Source organism: Chiloscyllium plagiosum, unplaced genomic scaffold, assembly GCF_037043375.1.
Source record: "Chiloscyllium plagiosum isolate Xiang-an unplaced genomic scaffold, Cpla_swu_hap1 HiC_scaffold_9, whole genome shotgun sequence".
Taxonomy (NCBI): Eukaryota; Metazoa; Chordata; class Chondrichthyes; order Orectolobiformes; family Hemiscylliidae; genus Chiloscyllium; species Chiloscyllium plagiosum.
In genome coordinates, this window is record NW_028270147.1 from 46,802,498 (window position 1) to 46,827,146 (window position 24,649).

Below are 24,649 nucleotides of genomic sequence, written 5' to 3' on the forward strand. Positions count from 1 at the left end.
GTCATGAACATTTTTTTTAAATGTTAACTATTGTTTCTCAACCCTCTTTTTAGTTAAACTCCTTTCCCAGTTCACTCAGTCCTTACCACTATATAATTACCCCTATTTAAGTTAACATTGTTCCTGACCCAAGTTTCTCACTCTTAACTTGAAAACTAAAATCTATAATGTCATGATCACTCTTTTCTAGTGGATCTTTTACTTGGAGACCATTTATTCAAGTGGCCATGTTACAAATTACCAGTTCCAAAATAATCTGATCTCTGGTCCGCAACATATTGTTCTGGGAAACTGACCCTAAGGCACCCTGGCAAAGATAGCCTTGAGAAGGAATTCACAATTTGATTTTCTCAATCTACATGAAAATTAAAGCCACCCTTGATTAATGGACTATCTTTTTTTTTAATGCCCTCATTATTTCATGATTTATTCTGTGTCCGACAGAATAGCTACTGTTCAGGGGCCGATAGAGTTTTTCATCAGTGTGATCTTCCCTTTGTTACTTCTTACTTCCAACATCCTATCCAAATTTGTTTTTGACATCGTACTTAATCCATCTTGTATTAGCAAAGTTATGCCTCCAACCTTCCCTTCCTAAAATGTTACCCCTTGAATATTTAGTTCTCAATTCTGACCTCTTTGTAACCATGTCTTGGTAATGGTTATAAGATCATGTCCATTAATTGTTACGTGTGACATTAATTCTTTTGTTTTCTTTTGATTAATGTTTATAACTTGAGGTGAAATTGAGTGCTCTTGGTAAAACTCCAATTAAGACTGATGAGGAGTTTGTTGTCTATGTTAAGTGCTGCTTGATGGCATTGTTAACACGGGGTGGCATGGTGGCTCAGTGGTTAGCACTGCTGCCTCACAGCACCAGGGACCCAGGTTCAAATCCGGCCTCAAGCAACTGTCTGTGTGGAGTTTCCACATTCTCCCAGTGTCTGCGTGGGTTTCCTCCGGATACTCCGGTTTCCTCCCACAGTCCAAAGATGTGAATTGACCATGCTGAATTGGCCATGCTAAATTGCCCATAGTGTTAGGTGCATTAGTCAGCGGGAAATGGGTCTGGGTGGGTTACTCTTCGGAGGGTCGGTGTGAACTTGTTGGGCCAAAGGGCCTGTTTCCACACTGTAGGGAATCTAATCAAAAACCTTCCATTGCTTTGCTAATTATCAAGACTGATATCCATGGATTAAACTTCTGTTTTGTAGACATCCATACATGGGTAGTTTTTCAGATTATTGAATAGGTGTCTGTGGTGTAGCTATATTGGACAACTTGTTGAAGGGTGTGGTTCATTCGGGAGCCGAGTGCTAAGCACTGCTGCAGGAAGCTGGTCAGGGTCCATAGTCTGTGCTGTAACTAACTCCTTCAGCTATTTCTTGATATCATGTGGAGTGAATGGAATTATCTGAGGACTGGCATCTGCAACGATGGGTACTCAGGACATGACTGAGATGAATTATCTACTTCTCCCTGAAGATAGTTTCAAATACCTTGGCCTTATCTTTGCATTGATCACCTCAGAAACTTTGACTTGTATATTCCCAATTTTGGAATGAAGATTTAACCTGGATCATTTTAACCCAGGGGCAAATGAATGAGGCTCATCCAGAAGATTCTATGAAATAGGATTTTATTGTCATTACAATACTTAGAATCATGGAGATATTTAGCACAGAAACAGATTCTTCAGTCCAACTCATCCATGCCAACCAGACATCCTAAAATAATCTAGTCCCATTGACCAGCATTTGGCCCATAACCCGCTAAACCCTTCCTATTCATGTACCCATCCAGATGCCTTTTAAATGTTGTAATTGTACCAGCCCCTACCACTTCCTCTGGCAGCTCATTCCATACATGTACCACCCTCTGTGTGAAAACGTTGTCCTTTTGATTCCTTTTAAATCTTCCTCCTCTCACCCTAAACCTATGCCTTCTTATTTTAGACTCCCCCACCCCGGGAAAGATATGTTATCTATTTACTCGATCCATGCCCCTCATGATTTTATAAACCTTTATAAGGTCACCCCTCAGCCACCAAAGGTCCAGGGAAAATAGTCATCGCCTATTCAGCCTTTCCTTCTAGCTCAAGCCCCCCAACTCTGACAACATCCTTGTAAATCTTTTCTGAGCCCGTTCAAGTTTAGCAATATCTTTCCTATGGGAAGGAGACCAGAATTGCATGGACTATTCAGGTTGTTGCCCAACTACTGTCCTGTACAGCCACAACATGAATTCCCACTCCCATACTCAATGCGCTGACCAATAAGTTGAAACTTTATTGCTGGAACAGCACAGCAGGTCAGGCAGCATCCAGGGAACAGGAGATTCGACGTTTCGGGCACAGGCCCTGAAGAAGGGCCTGTGCCCGAAACGTCGAATCTCCTGTTCCCTGGATGCTGCCTGACCTGCTGTGCTGTTCCAGCAATAAAGTTTCAACTTTGATCTCCAGCATCTGCAGACCTCACTTTCTCCTCGCTGACCAATAAGGGCAAGCATACCAAATGCCTTCTTCACTACCCTATCTACCTGCATCTCCACTTTACAGGAACTATGAATGTGTATTCTCGGGGTTTCTTTGTTCAGCAACACTCCTCAGGACCTTAGCATTAACTGTACAGATCCTGCTCTGATTTGCTTTTCCAAAATGTAATACCTTACATTTATTTAAATTAAACTCCATCTGCCACTCACCGGCCCATTCACCCATCTGACCAAGATCCGATTGTACTTTCAGGTAACCTTTTGTCACTGTCCACTACACCTCCAATTTTGATGTCATCTGCAAACTTACTAACTAGACTTCCTATGTCCACATCATAATCATTTATATAAATGGCCCAGCACCAATCCTTGCAGCACACCGCTAGTTATAGGCCCCCAGTCTGAAAAGCAACCGTCCACCACCACCCTCTGTCTTCGACCTTCAATCCAGCCAGTTCTGTATCCAAATAGCTAGTTCTCCTTCTATTCCATGTAATCTAACCTTGCTTTCTGGTCGACATGAGGAACCATGTCAAATGCCTGACTGAGGCCCATACAGATCACGTCCACTGCTCTGCTGTCATCAGTCCTCTTTGTTATATGTTCAAGAAACTCAGTCAAGTTCATCAGACACTATTTACCATGCACAAAGCCAGGTTGACAATCCCTAATCAGTCCTTGCCTTTCCAAATAGATGTAAATCCTGTCCCTCAGGATTCCCTCCAACAACTCAGTGGTTAGCACCAGGGACCTTGGTTTGATTCCAGCCTCAGAAGTTTGCACATTCTCGTGTTTGTGTGGGTTTCCTCTGGGTGCTCCAGTTTCCTTCCACTGTTCAAAGATGTGTAGGTTCGGTGAATTAGGGTTAGGTGCATTAGTCAGGGGTAAATGTAGAGTAATAGGATAGGGGAGAAAGTGAGGACTGCAGATGCTGGAGATCAGAGCTTAAAATGTGTTGCTGGAAAAGCGCAGCAGGTCAGGCAGCATCCAAGGAGCAGGAGAATCGACGTTTCGGGCATGAGCCCTTCTTCAGGGCAATTCCTGAAGAAGAGCTCATGCCCGAAATGTCGATTCTCCTGCTCCTTGGATAATAGGATAGGGGAATGGGTCTCAGTGGGTTACTCTTTGGAGGGCCGTGTGAACATGTTGGGTCTGAATGGCTTGTTTCCGCACCGTAGCAGTGCTATGATTCTATGAAACTTACCCACCATTGATGTCAGACTCATCGATCTATAGTTTCCTGGCTTTTCCTTTCCACCCCTTTCTTAAATAATGGCACTATGTTAGTCAACCTGTAGTTTTCCACCTCCTCAACTGTGGCTATCAATGACCCAAATATCTCAGCAAGGGGCCCAGCAGTCACTTTGCTAGCTTCGCATAGGGTTCTAGGGTATACTTGATCAGGTCCTGGGGATTTATCTACCTATTTTAAGACTTCCAGCACCATCTCCTCTGTCATATGGAAATTTTTCAATTTGTCATTTTTTATTTCCCCACATTCTCTTATTTTCCATGTCCTTCTCCACAGTAAACACTGATGCAAAATACTCATTTAATATCTCTCCCATTTCCTGAGGTTCCACACGTAGACGGCCTTGCTGATCCTTAAGGGGCCCTATACTCTCCCCAGTTAGCCTTTTGTTCTTAACATATTTGTAAAATTCCTTTGGATTCTTTTTAACCCTATTTGCCAAAGCTATCTCATGTCCCCTTTTTACCCTCCTGATTTCCGTCTCAAGTATATTTCGACTGCCTTTATACTTTAATATGGAATCATAAGATTTCTGCTGTCAACTGATATATGCTTCATTCTTATTTTTAACCAAACACTCAATTTCTCTAGTTATTCAGCATTCCCTACACCTATAGCCTTGTCTTCACCCCAACAGGAACATACTGTCTCTGATTATCCCATTTTCCAGACATCCCTTTATCTGTGAACACACAACCCCACCACTCCCCCAAATCAACTTTTGAACGTTCTTGCATAATACCATCAAACTTGGCCTTCCTCCAATTTAGAACATTACAGCACCGTACAGGCCCTTCGATGTTGCGCCGACCTGTGGAACCAATCTGAAGCCTATCTAACCTACATTATTCCATTCTCCTCCATATGTCTATCCAAAGACCATTTAAATGCCCTTAAAGTTGCCAAGTCTACTAGTGTTGCAGGCAGTGCGTTCCACACCCTTAGTACTCTCTGAGTAAAGAAAGTACCTCTGACATCTCTCCTTTATATATCACCCCTCAATTTAAAGCTATGTACCTTGTGCTAGCCATCACCATCAGAGGAAAAAGGCTCTCACTGTCCAACCTATCTCACCCTCTGATTATCTTATATGTCTCAATTAAATCACCTCTCAACCTTCTTCTCTCTAATGAAAACAGCCTCAAGTCCCTCAGCCTTTCCTCGTAAGACCTTCCCTCCATACCAGGCAACATCCTAGTAAATCTCCTCTGAATCCTTTCCAAAGCTTCCACATCCTTCCTATAATGCGATGATCAGAACTGTACGCAATACTCCAAATGTGGCCTGGGTGGCGAGATCTCTTTGCTCATCTACACTACCAAGAATCTTGCCATTAACCCAGTACTCTTTATTCCTGTTACTCTTTCCAGAGTGAATCACCTCACACTTTTCTGCATTAAACTCCATTTGACACTTATCAGCCCAGTTCTGCAGATTATCTATGTCTCTCTGTAACCGACAATATCCTTCGTCACTATCCACAACTCTACTGACCTTAGTGTCACCTGCAAATTTACTAACCCATCCTTGTATGCCCTGATCCATGTCATTTATATAAATGACAAACAATAGTAGACCCAAAACAGATCCTTGCAGTACCCCACTAGTAACTGAACTCCAGGATGAATATTTCCCATCAACCACCACCTTCTGTCTTCTTTCAGCTGAGCCAATTTCTGATCCAAACTGCTAAATCACCCTCAATCCCATGCCTCCATATTTTGTGCAATAGCCTATCGTGGAGAACCTTATCAAATGTCTTAGTAAATCCATATACACAACATCAGCCGCTTTACCCTCATCCACCTGTTTCTTCAACTTCTCAAATACCTCCATAAGGTTTGTGAGGCATGACCTACCCTTCACAAAACCGTGTTGACTATTCCTATTCAACTTATTCATTTCTAGATGATTATAAATCCTATCTCTTATAATCCTTTCCACACTTTACCCACAACCAAAGTAAGGCTCACAGCTCTATAATTTCCAGGGTTGTCTCTACTCCCCTTCTTGAACAATGAAACAACATTTGCTATCCTCCAGTCTTCTGGCACTATTCCTGTCGACAATGATGACATAAAGGTCAAAACCAAAAGCTCTGCAATCTCCTCCCTGGCTTCCCAGAGAATCCTAGGATAAATCCCATCAGGCCCAGGGACATCTATTTTTACAGTTTACAGAATTGCTAACACCCCCTCCTTATGCACCTCAATCCCATCTAGTCTAGTAGCCTGTGTCTCAGTATTCTTCTTAACTACATTGTCTTTTTCTCATGTGAATACTGACGAAAAGTATTCATTTTGCACTTCCCCTAACTCCTCTGACTCTACGCACAACTTCCCACTACTATGCTTGATTGGCCCTAGTCTTACTCCAGTCATTCTTTTATTCCTGTTATAGCTATAGAAAGCTTTAGGGTTTTCCTTGATCCTATCCGCCAATGACTTCTCCTGTCCCCTCCTGGCTTTTCTTAGCTCTCCTTTTAGGTCTTTCCTGGTTAACTTGTAACTCTCAAGCGCCCTAATTGAGCCATCACATCTCACCGTCACATAAGCCGCCTCCTTCATCTTGACAAGAGATTCAACTTTCATAGTAAAGCATGGCTTCCGTGCTTGACAACTTCTTCCTTGCCTGACTAGTACATACTTATCAAAGACCCGCAGTAGCTGTTCCTTGAATAAGCTCCCCATTTCAATTGTGCCTATCCCCTGCAGTTTCTTCCCCATCCTATGCATCCTCAATCTTGTCCACATTGGACAAAAGAAAGAACTTTAACTTTTAGATCCAGTCTATCTTTCTCCATCATTGTTTTCTCAGGTGAATTGTCTTGTCGTAGATTGGTTTTGTCATTTGGTTAATCCTGCATTACAAAATAGTATTGATTATTATCTTAATCATTTGTCTGGTGTACTAGTTTTAGTCCATTTGTTGACGAGCAATATAGCCTCAAACACCTAACTCATCAGGAGCTTGCTCGTCTTGAGGTGGACTGTGGTTAATCAATTCTTTGTCAATCAAGTTAGGTTAAGAATTTGTAACTGCTGCCTTCCATGTTGTGTTAATGCTCTTCAGTAAAACTGGAAGTCCTTTCAAGACTGCAAGCCTCTTCAACATTTATAGGGTCCCTGGGATACCTAAAATCACAGTTTCATCTGCATCTCCATCTCCCTAGTCAGGTTCAGAAAATACTGAAAAATATATTTGGCATGGACTTGGTTACATGAATTGCTGGTGATCGAGTGGTTAGATTTGGTGCTTTCACAGCCGCGACCCGGGTTCGATTCCCGGTCAGGGAAGTTGTATTTTTGCAAGATGGAGGACAGAAAAAATTTCTGGCTGTAACGGCTGCCCCTTTTTTGAGGTATTTTAGTTGCTGGAGGTGATTTCCTCGAATTCCAGAGGCAGCAATTACTGTTTCATATGCTGTTGCATTGTTTTGGGGAAAAAAAGTCAAAACAACACTTTTAAAACAGAGGAGAATAGACAAAGGAAGCACATGGTGAGGTCAGTGCAGGAGAGAGAGTGAGAAAGAAATTGACACCACAATGTACCTGCACAGTTAATGCCTTTGCTGTTTGAATTCATGTATCGCTGGACTTTCTCTCTCAGCCAGTAACCTTGATTATACAGTCCTGTTCTTATTTCACTTGTGGCAACTACATAAGAAAAATATTTCCCAAGCTCTCAAACTACTGTTCGCCATGTTCTGCAGATCTAGAGGGGCAGTTGTCGGCCATTTTGTGCCTCAGTCATGGGCAGCCCTCGCAATTATCAGATAAGCTCTTGGACATTGCATAAAGTCTCCAGTTTGGGGCCTGCAAAGTGCCCAGCTTATTTAATATTATCAGGAAGCATGCAGTATCTCAGGTTTGAGCAAAAGGTGAAGCTAACTGTTTTGAGCTGTTAATATGCTGTAAGAACAGAAAGCAGCCATCAAGGCAAACAGACATTCTGCCTATTGCACAAATGGATCTTGTGGCATTTACATTTTAAAGCTAATAGATGTCGGTCATAAGCTGGACATGTCAGTCATTAGCCTCAAACACTGGTGTATCATATCCTTCAGTGTCACAACAAGCAAGGTGCTGACAACGAACATGGGGTTGTCCGTTGGGTTCACAGTGTGAGGCAAACATATACAGCTTGACAGTGCTAACTAGGTGGCAAGTGGGATTTGGCAGATAGTGGCATTGTTATGGCATTGCTCACTCTCTCAGCGGAGCAGGTAAGGGCTGTTTGGCAGTGGCTGCTTGAAGGCTCGGTGACGTTTGTTTAACGGTTTAAATTTGAAAGTTTTTAAAAAAAAAAAAGCGCGGAGCAGGCCCGGAAGCTGGTGTAGCGCAAGCTTACCTGGGTAGGTTTTTTTTTCCCCTATAAAAGTGCGCAGGAGAGGAACCCGAGGCACTACAGAGGTAGTGCCTCCCACCCGCTCCTCTAACCTAATAATAAGACCCGTTGTGGTAAGTATGAAAGTGCTGCATTTTGCTTGTTCTATTCTTTAGACCTAGTTTTTTTTATAAGGTTATTTTTAGAGGGATGGCAGTGAAGGCAGTGCAATGTTCTTCTTGCAACATGTTTGAGGTGAGGGATGCCATGGACGTCCCTGCTGATAACACTTGCAGGAAATGCACCCATCTCCAGCTCCTCCAAGACCATGTTAGGGAACTGGAGCTGGAGTTGGATGAACTTAGGATCGTTCGGGAGGCAGAGGGGGTCATAGATCGGAGTTTTAGGGAAGTAGTAACTCCAAAGATTGCAGACAGATGGGTGACTGTGAGGGGGACTTGGAGGAAGCAGTCAGTGCAGGGACCCCCTGCGGCAGTTCCCCTCAAGAGCAAGTATACCGTTTTGGATACTTGTGGGGGTGACAACTTACCAGGGGTAAGCAATGGGGTTCAGGCCTCTGGCACGGAGCCTGTCCCCGTTGCTCAGAAGGGAAGGGTGGAGAAGAGCAGAGCAATAGTTATTGGGGACTCGATAGTTCGGGGCACAGATAGACAGTTTTGTGGGGGCGAGAGAGACTCATGTTTGGTATGTTGCATCCCAGGTGCAAGGGTACGTGACGTCTCTGATCGTGTTTTCCGGGTCCTTAAGTGGGAGGGGGAGCAGCCCGAAGTTGTGGTCCACATTGGCACCAACGACATCGGTCGGAAGAGGACTGAGGATGTTACGCAGGCTTTCAGGGAGCTAGGTTGGAAGCTCAGAGTTAGAACAAACAGAGTTTTTATCTCTGTCTCTGGTTTGTTACCCGTGCCACGTGATAGAGAGTCGAGGAATAGGGAGAGAGAACAATTAAATGCGTGGCTACAGGGATGGTGCAGGAGGGAGGGATTCCGGTATCTGGATAACTGGGGTTCTTTCTGGTGAAGGTGGGACCTCTATAAACAGGATGTCTGCACCTGAACCTGAGGGGCACTAGTATCCTTGGGGGGAGGTTTGCTTGTGCTCTTGGGGGGTTTAAACTAACTCTGCAGGAGCATGGGAACCTAGACTGTAGCTTTAGGGTGCAGGACCTGAAGTGCAGGGAGGTTAGGAACATGGCATCAATCTCAAAGGAGGGTGCCTGTAAACAGGAAAGTGGCTTGAAGTGTGTATACTTCAATGCAAGAAGTATACGAAATAAGGTAGGTGAACTTGCAGCGTGGGTTGGTACCTGGGATTTCGATGTTGTGGCTATTACGGAGACATGGGTAGAACAGGGATAGGATTGGCTGTTGCAGGTTCCAGGGTTTAAATGTTTTAGTAGGGTCAGAGGTGGGGGTAAAAGAGGGGGAGGTGTGGCATTGCTTGTCAAAGATAGTATTGCAGCGGTGGAAAGGACGATGGATGAAGACTCGCCATCTGAGGTAGTTTGGGCTGAGGTTAGGAATAGGAAAGGTGAGGTCACCCTGTTAGGAGTTTTCTATAGGCCTCCTAATAGTCTTAGAGACGTAGAGGAAAGGATTGCGAGGATGATTCAGGAGAAGAGTGAAAGTAATAGGGTGGTTGTTATGAGGGCCTTTAACTTTCCAGATATTGACTGGGAAAGCTATAGCTCGAGTTCATTAGATGGGTCGGTGTTTGCCCAATGTGTGCAGGAGGGTTTCCTGACACAATATGTAGACAGGCCAACAAGAGATGAGGCCATACTGGATTTGGTTCTGGGTAACGAACCAGGGCAGGTGTTAGAATTGGAGGTAGGTGAAGAGGAACTTTTAATGGGAGAGGAAGGATCCAGTCATCACAGTCCAATCAGCGACCATGTAGAATAAAGAAAGAGGTCCTGCATCTGTCAGTATGGGGAAACTGGGCAACAAATCAAAAAACAAAACCTCTGGATTACTGTCAATATCACAAGCAAATTGTGATTTGAGGATAGATAAGACTAGATGGCTCAAGATTATTGGAGAAATCTGTTCTGATTTGTTGGGCACTGACACCAGTACTAGGACAAGCAGGATCTGTACCTTCGGAATGATTTACACCTGATCTATATCGGTGAGGTCAGTTTTATCATGAACTGCATAACTAAAATAGAGAGGGGTTTCAACTAAATATTGGAAGGAAAGGTTCAAATTTTAGAAGATGTGGCAAATCCAAGAGCTAAAGGCAACAGACAAACGTATTAATATGGGAAATAATAAAGACAGACAGGGATAAAGAGGACATAACTGAGAGTAAATAAATACATAAGGCTAGAGGTTTCAAAAATACTAGTGGGACTCAATTAAATGATCTGAAGGTGAATCAATGTAACATTTGGAACAAAACAGATGAACAGGTAATGGCAAACAGAAATAAATATGTGTGATCTGATAGCTGTTAAAGATACATGGCTACAGGATGACATGGTCTGGGACCAGGATATTGAAGACTACACTCTATTTAGGAAGGACAGACACCTGTGAAGAGATGGAGAGCTATTTCTATTAATTAGAGATGGTATTAGCACAATAAGAGGGATGGCCTTAGTTTGGGAAATTAGGAAGTACAGATGGTTTAGGTCAAGATGAGAATTAATAAAGACAAGAAATCACTTTTGTGAGTGGTAGACTGGCCCCTGAACAGCTGCAGGATGGACCATAAAGGAAAAAGTATTGGAGATTGTCAGAGAGATACACTGGTAATCATGGGGAATTTTAATCTACATATTGGCTGAATAGATCAAATGGCAAATGTAGTTAGAAGAGGAATTCATAGAAACAATCCTGAAAGCATTCTTTAAACTGCACTTTCTGGAGCCAACCAGAGAGTGGGATCCACTGCACCTGGTAATATGCAATGGATGCAGATACATCTGGGTGTCTTGGAGAATGAATTGCGAATGACGAGTATGCAAGTACAGCAAGTGAGAAAATCTAATTTAATATTATTATTGCAAATGTGAATGTTATTTATGGTGAATTGAACACAAAAGTAGAGGAGGTTAATGATTCAATTATATCAGGCACTGGTGAATCCGCAGTTTAGAGTGTTGAGTACAGAATTAGTCTCTTTATTTAGAGAAGCAGGGAAATGCATTGAAATCAGTTCAGAGGTTTATGAATCGAATGGAATGGGTGGTTTGTGTTATGGAGAAACTCTAGTCAGCTTAGGCTTGTTTCTGATGGAGTTTATAAAGAGTAAGAGGCTATAAGAATAAATTATATACAGTTGTGTGAGCTTGACAGGTAGATGTGGATGGAATATTTTCTGTTGTGGAAGAATCTGGAATAGAGATCCCTGTTGTTATGGACTAGGTCAGACCCCTCAAAACATTTTTAAGCAGGTAGCCCAGACCATAACTTTGCTATTTGTTTAGCTCAGTGTATTGCGGGTATTCCGGTGTAAATTAGCTGAGTCGACTACCAAGTTTTAAACAAACAAAATTTATTTACAACATTACGGAATGAAACACAAAGAACAGAAAACAAAACACCGGAAAACTTATCCTATCCAAACCCAACTTAATGATGCTCTTCCAAAACTACCTACAGCAGTCCCAATACACACATCCCTTAGCACAAACAGTAAACAATGGCACAGGCAACTCACAGTTCAAAATCATAAGGGCAGAAGGATAGAGCGAAGACTTCCAGTTTCCCCTGTGACTTTTATTCAACTCACTCCTGAGCTGAATTGAACTGCACATCTAGAGAGCTGGTCACACCCCCTTAATTATACCAGTGTTTCAAAATACCTTTCAAGCTTTTGGCCTGAAGCACTATCAGTTAGGGTAAACAATAAGGTCCCAATAAACCATTCAAACTTCAGACATGATGGAGCCTGGCCAATTACCCCCTCTCCGGAAGAAAAACCTCACAGGCAAAGTAGGGGATAGCCCATTTAAGACTGAGATAAGAACTTTTTCTCTCAGAGGATTGAAGAACTGATAGATGTTGTCTATATGAACTTCAGTAAGGCCTTTGACAAGGTTCCGCATAGTAGACTGGTTAGCAAGGTTGGATCACATAGGATCCAGCGAGAACTAGCCCTTCAGATACAACATTGGCTTTAAGGTAGGAGACAGAGGGTGATGGAGAGTTGCGTTTGGGATTGGAGGCCTGTCACCAGTGGTGTGCCACAAGAATCGGTGCTGGGTTCACTGCTACTTGTCATTTATATAAATAATTTAGATGTGAACATAGGAGGTATAGTTAGTAAGTTTGCAGATAACCCCAAAATTGGGGGTATAGTGGACATCAAAGAAGGTTACCTCAGACAACAGGACCTTGATCAGATGGGCAAATGGGCAAAGGAGTGGCAGATGGAGTGTAATTTAGATAAATGTGAGGTGCTGCATTTTGGTAGGGCTATTCATGGCAGGATTTATATACTTAATGGAAAGGTTCTGGGGTGTGTTGCCAAGCAAAGTAACCTTGGGGTGCAGGTTCATAATTTCGTGAAAGCAGAGTCAAAGGTAGACAGGGTAGAGAAGAAGGCACTAAGTATGTTTGGTTTTATTGGTCAGTGCATTACATATAGGAATTGGAGGTTATGATGCGACTGTAGAGGACATTGGTTAGGCCACTTTTGGAATATTGTGTTCACTTCTGGTCATTCTGTTATAAGAAGGATGTTGTGAAACTTCAAAGGTTTCAGAAAAGACTTACAAAGATGTTGCTAGGGTTAGAGAGTTTGAGCTATAGGGAGAGGCTTAATAGGCTGTAGCTATTTCCCTGGAGCATCAGAGGCTGAGGGGTGACCTTATAGAAATTTATAAACTCATGAAGGGCGTGGACGATAACGAGCCAAGGTCTTTTCCTCAGGGAAGGGGAGCCCAAAACCAGAGGGCATAGGTTTAAGGTGAGAGGGAAAAGATTTTAAAGGAACCTAAAGGGCATCTTTTTCATGCAGATGTAGTTCACATATGGAATGAGCTACCAAATGAGGTGGAGGAGGCTGGTATAGTTACAACATGTGAAAGGCATCTGGATGGGTAAATGAATAGGAAGGGTTTAGATGAATATGGGCTAAATGCTGGCAAATGGCACTTGATTCATTTAGGATATCTGGCCGGCATGGACAAATTGGATCAAAGGGTCTGTGTCCTTGTTGTACATCTATGACTGTATGATTGTGAGACTTTGGAACTCTCATCAAAAGGCAACAGAAGTAGAATCTTTGAATATTTTTAAGGCAAAAGTAAGTAGGTGGGATCTTGATAAGCAAGAACAGTGAAGGATTATTGGTGTGGGTGGGAATGTAGAGTTCAGGTTATCATTTAATCTTATTAGTGGCTGAGCCAATTCATAGAATCCCATCTCCATTGCTGATCTGCCTAGCCTGCACATCTCTGGATGCTGTCGGTAATTTAGTATGGTCAACCCACCTGCACATCTTTAGACTGTGGGAGGAAACTGGAGCACCCAGAGGAAACCCACGCAGGCAGTGGGAATGTGCAACTCCTCACAGTAACCCAAGGGTGGAATTGAACCTGGGTCCCTGGCATTATGAGGCCACCGTGCTCTGGAACTTGTGGGGCCAAATTGCTTCCTTTTGCTCCAAGCTCATGTTGTTACCTACCCTTTCAGGCCATGAGTTCCAGACCTCTACCACTTCCTGGGTTAAAAAAAAAGTCTCCTCATTTCTTGTAAAATGCTTCTACCAATCACTTTAAGTCTGTGCCCCCCCATTTCAGATCCCTCTGGTAAGAGAAATAGATCATTTTGATCCACTGTATCCAGGCCCTTTATTGTCTTGTATGCCTCAATCAAATCTCCCGTCGGTCTCCTCTGTTCTAAGGCTAATAACGACACCCTTTCCAATCTTTGGTCAAAGCTGAAATTTTCCAATCCTAGCAATATTCTTGTAAGTCTCCTTTGTACTTTCTCAAGTGCCATTACATTGTTTCTAAAATGAGAAGTTCAGAACTGTACACAATACTAAAACAATGGTCTCAAATACGTCATTCCCAAACTTGATGTGGTTCATCATATTAAGACCAGACTTCTCCACAGAATTGATTACCATGGCATTACTAACTAGCTCTGTCTCCTCACACAAAACAAGATCTGAAATAGTTTCTTCCCTGTTTGCTTTCCCAACATTTTGTTCCAGAAAACTATCCTGAACTTGTCCTTCAAATGACTTTTGTCAATCTATATCATAATTAAGGTGTTCAGTTGCATTACCTTTGTTAAAAGCTGTCATATTTCTTGATGAATACATTGTCCTCCAGTATAGCTATTATTAGATAGGCTATAAACCTGCTATTGTATTCTGTCCCTTGTTATATCTTATCTCCACTCATACTCATTTCTCTTCATCTTGTTGAGTTAAAGACCTCAGTGAAAAAGCAATATTTTGACATGCTTTATTATCTGAGCTATTGCTTCTTTTCCATTTTGTCCATGTTTTTGAAGTAACTTGGATTTTTTTTATTGATCAACCTTGGACACCAAGAACCAGATCTCTGTACTGGGTCTTAGATCAAGCCCATTTATCTTCACTTTTGACATTAGTTTATCCATCTTGAAATGCTGTCCATTGAACCTATTATTTTTCTCTGACTGGACCTTATTCACTGCATTATTACTGTTGATCCTTGGTCCTATTATTCACTGATTTTCTTTCCATATTGTTACATTTATGTTTTTCTCTTTAAATTTATAAATTTTCTCTCAGTTGAACATTACCCTCATAGCCTGGTTCGTTCCCCCATGTCCGCTGAAATAGCTGCAAGGATGATATAATTTCAGCTCTCAGCAATTGGAGAGTGAAAAATCAATTCGGTATCCTGTTTTTGGTCATCATGCTTTCCCCCCTGTTGAAGAGTTATGTATTTAAGTATGTGTTTGTGCTGTGCCAGGTGAGGACATAGCCATCTGTGATGGGTAATTCTGGTAAGACTGTTGAAGTTTACAGAACAGAAATGTCTTCCAGGATAATGCTTCAGAGGGAATTGTAACCCACCAAAAGTGCCTTCAGGAATGGATAGGAAAATATTATTTTTAAAATCAAAACCAGTGTTGCTATTTGTGTCAGGTATGATTCAGCTGGACAAACATTTTTAAATTTAGGTTAATTATTTGCCTCAGGCAAGCAGAGAATAATGCAAGAACTGTAGTCCAATGTTTCTTCTAAGATTCCTCTAATACTAGTTTGATTTAGACCAAAAGAAATTCTTCCCTATTTCTTCTGTGGTACAAATTATGAATCTGCCAGGAAAGTCATTGCTTTGATGTTTATTAAAGAACTGGTGAGAAATTATTTTAAAAATGTCATTGAGTCTCTGTAAAATGTTAGCCATTAATAATGCAATCACCATAAAATGTTGAAGTTTAGCTACAGAGCCCTTTTATGAAAGAAGAAATGACATATTGTTAATGGTGTAAATTCCTTGGGGAGAGAACAGTAAATAAAGACCCTTAGCTCTGCAGCTGAAGAAACAAGAGTAATTACTTTTCTTCCTGACATATTGTCCATGTTGTATGGTTTTATTGAATGCTCGTCCTTGCTTTCATTTTCTCCTTTGGCCTTTCTCTTCCTTATCTTTGTAAACCCATCCAACCTCAAAACTCTGCAAGGTGTCAGTGCTTTTCCCGTGAATTCCCAATTGTAATTGCTCTATCATTGACTGTACCTTTAGTTGCCTCAATAACTAAATTTTCTCCTTACATTTCTCTGCTTTTCTACCTTTCAGACACTCCTTAAAACCTGTTTCTTCGACAAAGCTTTTTTTTTCATCTGACCTAATATCTCTTTGGCTGGCCTCGTGTTATTCTTAGTTTTAGAATGTTCCTGTGAAGTGCCTTGGGGTATTTAATTAAGTTTATATGTGATACATAAATTTGTTGTTGAATTGATTCCTGTAAATGTATTTTTTTCCTACTAACAATTGTGATATAGGATTTACCTAAAATATCTAAGCTGCTGATCTTAATAATTATCTTTTTAAAAATAAATTAAAATGCACTGTTTTTAACTGATTTGAAGGTTCATCTGAAGCCAACTCTAAGTCCTGGTTGCTTCAGAGTAACAATACTAATCAATTGTATTTTAACTGTGATGCACTTATAATAAATACCCTCATTATTTTGATTTGACGATTGATGGATTTGGCCTCCAGGAAGATGTTTACAGTTGTCAATAATGCATGAAACATCAATTGAAGTTTAGACCATCCGATCATGTTTATGACGTGAAGAAATTCATAGGAATGGTTGAACACACATTAGGGTTTAAAACCTAAAGTAGCTTCTGAAGTCCTGGCAAATTGTAAACCAGAGATAACCACAAATGTATTTTGTTTGTGATCCTCTAAACATTTGTGATTGAATGCTAATGCATTGATTTACTGGTGCCTAAAAAATTAGACCTTGATATTTGCACTACCGTTTGATTTCCTTTACTTAATAAAGTCTTCCATTTACTTGAATAAAAACAAAATAACATAACGCTCTTTTTTTTCTTATTGACTCATAACCTTCTTCATTTAACCTCTTTGTTTCATCATTTTTCTGATTCTGGCTAGTGCAAATCACCGTCATTCACGGCTGCATAGACTTGATAACCTTCTACTATGTATTTAATTTCCTCAGCAAGCAGTTTGTGCACTGTAATTAAACAGTGATGCGCACCGGGGAATTGTCCCTTTAAACTTGCCGACAAGCCCCATCAGGCATTTCATGGAAAAATCAAAGGGATTATTTTCTTCTACTTATCCCTCTTACCCCCAAATAGTTTATAAAATGAATGATTAAACTCCATATGGATAGTCTCTCGGGTTGAGGAATTTTCCACGTGACTGCTATTTCCTGGTACCTGAACTGGTTCTGGAGAATCTGAAGCCCTTGCTTGCATATACACGGTGAGGGAGGGCAGACTTGCAGCTTTAGGAGAACATCAGCCTTTGCTGATTATATCATGAAGGTTTGCAGTTCTCGGGTTCACGATTTGCATTTGATTCTGAACCCCCACATTGGACATGTTAAGATGAGTGCTAAGTTAGGATGAAGCAGAATGTACCGCAAAGATGATGCGAGTGGTAAGAGACTGTTTAAAATCTCCTCGGCACCGCTCGCCGCCCCACGACCGGTGAGTCTTAAAACTATCAGGATAATTACAATGACGGGAGCATGGAATTGTTTTGGGCGGGGCGTGGGGTGGGGGGTGGTGGTTGGTGGCGATAGGAAATTTTTACAAGATGTGAGGTGGAAATAACAGATCAAAAAATAACCGTCGGCTGGGGACATATGTCTGGATGAAATAGTGCAAGCATCCCGTTTGTGAAAATCCCACATCATGATCATAGGAGCTGGTGCCAATAATTCATGTATGTTGTATACTTTAATATTGTACACCTTAGGGTTTTCAATGAAATGCCAATCTTATGTCGTCAGAATCGTTAGTTTTTAGTTTTAAAATGTGCGAGTTATTCATTTTGTTCGCTTCTGAAGGTGTTTTCTGCATTCACCATAGGTCTATTGTAAAACCTATTACTGTACAATGTACAAGTTGTTTGGCATTAGTAAAAGTGTGAATAAGTAATGGTACTTCAAAATGTAGCCGTTGAGAACTGAATTAGCATGTTATTTAATGAAGGGATGATGTTTAGCTCCTCCTCTTCCTCTCGACTCTAATTTTGATTAGCTGACAGCGCTGTAGCAACAGTGACATTTGTGGTGAGAACACGTCTCATTGATTTTCGCCTCTCTATTTCACAAAACCCACCTCTGAGAGCAGACATTTTCATTCTTCACTGAGATTTGGCTTTTGGTTCGTAGTTTAAAATAAGCTATACAGAAATTCAAACCTAGACTCTGGAGCAATAGTTCGGTGCCTGAAGATGCATTTGAAGGGCGAGTCGGGGTTTGGAAGCTGGTTAACTGTTCCTGCTGTCGCTGATGTCCTGAAATATACCTGCCTTGTCTGCTGGTCTTCCAGGGAGAAAAGCAGTGTGGAAGTTGAAATCAAAGAAAAGGAGGAGGCCATCAAGCAACGAACGAGTGAGGTCCAGGTGAGTGTTAATTGCAGCAGTTTATTTTTAAGTTAAAGGATCAGCATCTGCAAAGTCATCTTGCCCTTGCTGTATTTTTCTGGCTATTTTTCAAGAGCTGAGATTTTGCCAATTTTACTAACAGTGAAAGAGTATTGTTACAATGTCAATCAGTTACATCATGCAGAATTTTGCTTAAGGCAGGCTGTAGCTATTCTTCATGCTAAGAAAATTGTATTACTATTGGAAAAAATATGCTTATGATCTGGTAGTACTGGTAGATAATTTTAAAAATGTTGAACGATGGTGAAAATATAACTGAAAATTACAATTGTTTTTAACCACATCAAAGATTTCTAATTGTTTTGAATACAATGACATTTTTAGTTTCAGTTGTAGACGATTAGTCTGAATTTAAAATATCTTATGTATCTCATGATGTTAAGCATATTTTTGCCTGCAATTTCAATACGTTGATTTGACATTTAGTTTATTGTCTATCACTGCTTGTGATTTAGTGACTGGTCTTTCTCCATTTTCTCAGGTATTGCAGCAGTGGCTGTACATTGATCAGCAAAGAACTTACATGGCAGTCTTGTCAAATTTCAAGTTGCATTAATCCTGGCTGTTATGTAATGGCAGAATTAGCTTGATGGACAGATGATGATATAGAATAAACTGACCTGCTTTTCAGTTGGTACTTGTTATATAACCTTAGCAGATAATCATAATGATAATTGGCTCCAGTATTTTGCTCTGAAATAATTTTTCAAAAAGAATGTTATAATTATCAGCACCAGACTTGATTACAACTGTATGACATCATGGTTCATTCATAAAAATGTATTGGTATTTTTACTGCATTGTGGAATCTAGATCAAAATAAATTCTCCCTGTAATAGCATTTTTTAATGATATGCTAACCTTTTGTGGTTTGCAGCATAGTATCGTATTTCCAGTAGAATTTTTAATTGACCATTTCCCCCTCTGTGTTTTCCTTTATCTGATGTTATACTTTTGGTTGGCTGCACACCAGCTTTCACATACTGCCTTTGTTAATTACTGTATTATTTTTATCCAGCGAGGCAGAACTAATTTGATTTTAATGTTGATATATTACTTCTCAGCGTATGTTTTAATAAAAAAGAGCAGGGCTTGCCAGGTTAAACCATATAAGAAATTTCCACCTTGCCACTGCTACTAAGGCAATATTTTTCAGGAGTTATCGTAGATGATGCAAATACCAGGAAACACGATGGTAATTGTTAACTCTCATCACTTAGCTTCTGTCTGCTCTCATAAATCAGTTGTCAAAATGGTGTCAATGCATATTAGAATTTTGTTTTAGACACTATAACAGATCAGAATGAATGTCTACCTGGCGCATAAGATGACCTAGTTTTTCAGCCCCAAAATACATGTTTTTGTCTGTATATGGCATTCAAATTGATCTCTTCTGCCACATTATGCTTTACTTTCATTTGTTGTCAGATTCATTTGTTCACCCCATAAATGCATATTTTAATTAGCTTAAAACTGGGTGCAAAGGATCAAATGGGCAGTTTGAACTTTGTTGCGAGAATGTGAGAGACGTTTAATGCAGAGCATGCTATTCATGGCAATTAGGAGTGGAAATGAGTTTTGCAACAAAGTAAATGAAGTATGAGGTTGATTTCGAGCTAAAAATTATAACATTAGCTAACTCTTCAAAGAACTGTGCCACAGCAAGGGAATTTTGTGTTGGTGGAAATTTTGAAAATAGAAGAAACCCACCTTCAAGAAGCTATCTCAGATCAAATGCCCCACAAGAACAGAGAATATCATCCTTACTTTGAGAAGCATGTATCAGAATGATTCCTTAAGTTGTCGGAATGGTTTTATTGTTATCAGAGTTAGAATGTGCATATATGCAATGACAATTTCTAATAAGAGACAATTTAACCACTTTCTCCTTGACATTCAGTGGTGTTACTATCACTTGAATCCCTGGCTATCAAAACCCTTGGCATTACCATTGGCCAGAAACTCAGCTGGACTCACCACATATGCTGTGGCTAAAAGAGCAGGTCAGAGATCATGAATACTGCAGTGAGTAACAATCACTCCTGACTCACCGAAGCCTGTCTACCATCTACAAGTCACAGATCAGGATGATGGAATACTTCCACTTGTCTGGATGAGTGCAGCCCCAACAGTACTCCAGAAGCTTGACATCATCCAGGACCAAGCAGCCCGCTCCTTTCACCACCGATGCTCAGTACACACTGTTGCTACTGTCTCCAAGATGCACTGCAGAAAATGGTCCTCAGACAGCACCTTTCAAACCCACGACCACTTCGTTCTACAAGGACAAGGGCAGCAGATATGTGGAAACACCACCATCTTCACGTTTCCCTCCAAGCCACTCACCATTCTGACTTGGAAGTATATCGCCATTCCTTCACTGTTGCTAGGTCAAAATCTTGGCGTTATCTCCTTAAGGGCATTGTGGGCCAACGTACAGCATGTGACTGTAGCGATTCAGGAAGAGAGCTCATCACCACCATCTAAAGGGTAACTTGGGCGGCAATAAATGCTGGCCAGCCAGTGTTACGTAAATCCCACAAGTGAATGCATTTAAATGAAACCCTGAACCTTAAACATTTCTGAGAAACAGCTAGTTGGGTATATCCACTTTATAAAATGAAATATCAAATGTTGTGGCAGAAAACCACAAATTTTCTCAGATGAGCAAAAAAATCTCAATGCCAAAATTGTTAGTTTCCAGCAATTCTCCATCAGACAGCAGCAAAAACAGATCACATCAACAACATGGATGAAATGCCCATGAATTTCAAAATGAACAGTTCAGATGAAAGGTTAAAATCATTTGTAGTAAAAATCAAAGGACTTGAGATTATAGATTAGTAAATTATGTGCCTATTTTTAGCCCCAGGTGAATGATTTTTGAAATATCATGCATCTGAATTTTGGCTCACATCCATTACAATTCAAAGTTTCACTGAAGTAAGTATATATGAGGGAGATCCAGTGTATTGTTGACAACTGCCTCCTTCTGATGTAGCAATCATTGCCCATTCATGTGGTGAAGTGGAAAACAGGTTTTTTTGTCTAGATAGGAACTGTGAAAGTTTGGCCTGTATGCTTAAAAAGTAAATAAAACTTGGATTCATGTAGCTTTTTCACTGCTTCACAACATCATAACTTATTTCACAACCTGTATGTTAGTTATAGAAGTGTAGCAATAGAACAGAGAGCAGCACAATGCAGGGACAAGCCCTTTGGCCCATTACAGCTGTGCCATTCTGATGCTATTTGGTTGCACATGGTCTGTATCCATGTTTTACAACATAGAGAACAGGATAGTCAATTTTCACACAGCAAGGTTCCATGAATTGCAGTGGTATAAATGAGAAATCAGATCATTTATTTTAATGTTAATTGAGTGATCAATGTTGACAAAGACAATGAATGAACTCCACTGCTCTTTAAATAATGAGATCCTCCAGTGACATGTGAAAAGAAAAAGATTGTGAAGACAAATATAGATCCCTTTTAATCAGAAATGGGGAACATTATAAAGGGGTTCAAGAAATTGCAGAAGAATTAAACACAAACTTTATTTCTCTCTTCACAAAAGAAGACAAATAATTTCCCAGAAGTGTTAGGGAACCAGGGGTCTCGTGAGAGTGAAGAAAATTTTTGTTTAAAAAAAGGTGCTAGAGAAATTAATGAGGTTAAAGGCTGACAAATCACCAGGGCCTGATAATCTACATCCTAGAGTTCTAAAGGAAGTGGCACTGGCATTGATGGTCATTTCAAAATTGTGTAGACTTTGTATCTGTTCCTTTGGTTGGAAGGTAACAAATGCAACCCCATTATTTTAAAAAGGAAGAAAAAAATCAGAATTACAGATCGGTTAGCCTAAAATGAATAGTGGGTGAAAATACTACAGTCAAAAGTCATAATAACAGAACATGTGGAAAGCATGAGCAGGACCAGGCAAAGTTGGCATGGGTAAAGGCAAATCATACTTAACAAATCTACTGGAATTTTTCAGGATGGAACTAATATAGTAGATAAAGGAGAACCAGTGGATGTGGTGAATTTAGATTTCAATGAAGTTTTTAATAACATCCTACACAAGAGGCCAGTGGGCAAAATCAATGTGCACTGGATTAGTGGTAACGTACTGGCATATATTGTAAATTGATTGACGGATTGGAAACAGTGGGTGGGAGCTAATGAGTCTTTTTCCAGGTGACAGGTGGCGACTAGTGGTGTAGTGCAAGGACCTGTGCTTATGAGGAAACCAAATGCATTTTTCCCAAATTTGTTAATGAAGCAAAACTAGATGGAGGATTGAGGGCAAACTAGACAACTTATGTGCAACTTTGCAGATGCAGTGTAATATAGATAAATGTGAAGTTATACAGCAGAACAACAGAAAACCGAGTTTAATTTAAATGGTGATATGTTGGGAAATACAGAGGGGAGTGCGCGAGGAATTACAAAGATGAAAGATATGTTCTTCATTATTAGAGGATTTGAGTTCAAAATTAGGACTGTGTTTATTGCAGGTATGCAGGCTTTGGTAAGACTATACCTGGAGTAGTGTGTCCAGTTTGGTCTCTTTATCTGAAAGAAGACATCCTTTCGATAGAGGCAGTGCCGTGAAGGTTCACTCGGCTGATAGTTGGGATGGCAGAACAGTAATATGAAGAATGATTGATTGGTTTGACTAGATCTGTGTGTTGAGAGTGGGGCGCTGGAAAAGCAGAGCAGGCCATGTACAATCCGAGGAGCAGGAGAATCAACATTATGTCCAAAATGTCGATTCTCCTGCTCCTCGGATTGTACATGGCCTGCTCTGCTTTTCCAGTGCGCTACACTCAACTCTGACCTCCAGCATCTTCAGTCCTCACTTTGTCCTAGTTGACTAGACATGTAGTCATTAGAGCTTACATGAACAAGAGGGGTCCGATAGAATTGTATATGTGTTCAGCAGGTCTGGGCATACTAGATAAAAGGACCAAGTTCGCAAATCACACAGCACCAGGTTATCATCCAACAAGTTTATTTGGAAGCACTAGCTTTCAGAGCACTGCTCCTTTATCAGGTGGATGTGGAGTATGAGATCATAAGACGCAGAATTTATAACAAAAGATTTCAATGTCATAGAGTGATATGCTGAACAAACTTGGATTGTTAAGTCTTTCATCTTCTTTTAGTATGGGTTGCAGGTTTTGGTTCATTAATATGTAAATCCTAGAACTTCTTTTAAGTCACCTTCTCGAGATAACTGAAGGTTTTATAACAAAAGGTGAAATCTCAGCTCAGGCAATGCATTAAAAAGTGTGAAGTCAAAGTCTGTCTGTATTCCAATCTTGAGTCATACTGGTTCTATTTCCAAACTGGAATTTATAAAACATTACATGTATTGACTGCATTGACTGCCTGCAAATTGTGCATTGTTTTGAGCAGAATAGAATGTATCTGCAAATACAAGTTCACCCCATAGACGTGTGTGTGCATGCATGCATGAGAGAGAGAGAGAGAGAGAGAGAGCGCGCATGAGGGAGTGTGTGTTTGCATGTGTGAAAACTTGGTAAAGTGTGTATGTGGGTGTGATGGAGTATAAGCCTGTGAGAAGGTGTGAGCCGTGGGTGAGAGTGCAGGGAGTGTATGTGTGCGGGGAGTGTGTGTGTGTGTGCGCATAGATAGGGTCTACGTGAGAGTGAGACCAAGAGGGAGCGAGCACAAGAGCGAGAAGAGTGTAGTGGGGGATCAACTGTAGTGTGACATGAACCCAAGATCCCGGTTGAGGCCATCCTCATGGGTAATGAACTTGGCTATGAGCCTCTGCATGACCACTTCACATTGTTGCCTATCCCGAAGTCCACCTTGGAGGATGGTCACCCGAAGATCCAAAGCCGCATGTTCCTGACTGCTGAAGTGTTCCCCGACTGAGAGGGAACACACCTGTCTGGTGATTGTTCTGTGGTGTCCATTTATCTGTTGTTGTAGTGTCTGCTTGTACCATGCCTCAGGGCATCCTTGTCTGCAGCATGTGAGACAGACAGCGCTGGCCGAGTCACATGAGTGTGTGATTTTTAACTTTGTCCACCCCAGTCTGACACTGGTCCTCCACATCACAGATACAAGGAGGATGTTTCCCCTGGTTAGAGAGCCCAGAACCATGAGGTTACAATCCAGGATATGGAGTAGGCCATTTAGGATTAAGATAAAACATTTCTTCGCATAGAGGTTGATCAGTCTGTGCAACTTACCAGCACAGAAGGCTATAGAGGCCAATTCAATGCATATATTTGTGGGCAGCACGGTGGCACAGTGGTTAGCACTGCTGCCTCACAGCGCCAGAGACCCGGGTTCAATTCCCGACTCAGGCGACTGACTGTGTGGAGTTTGCACATTCTCCCCGTGTCTGCCCGGGTTCTCCGGTTTCCTCCCACAGTCCAAAGATGTGTACCTCAGGTGAATTGGCC

General features: G+C 41.1%; 1 protein-coding gene across 4 annotated transcripts in view; it reads left to right on the forward strand.

Annotated features, from left to right (window-relative positions):
• Nucleotides 1-24,649, forward strand: part of eps15 (epidermal growth factor receptor pathway substrate 15) — a 183,774-nt gene that overhangs the window by 90,841 nt on the left and 68,284 nt on the right. For all 4 annotated transcript variants that reach the window (XM_087990607.1, XM_087990609.1, XM_087990610.1 and 1 more), the window contains exon 13: nt 18,092-18,164. In XM_087990607.1, coding sequence (XP_087846733.1) covers nt 18,092-18,164 — 73 coding nt within the window. The remainder of the gene's footprint in view (nt 1-18,091; nt 18,165-24,649) is intronic.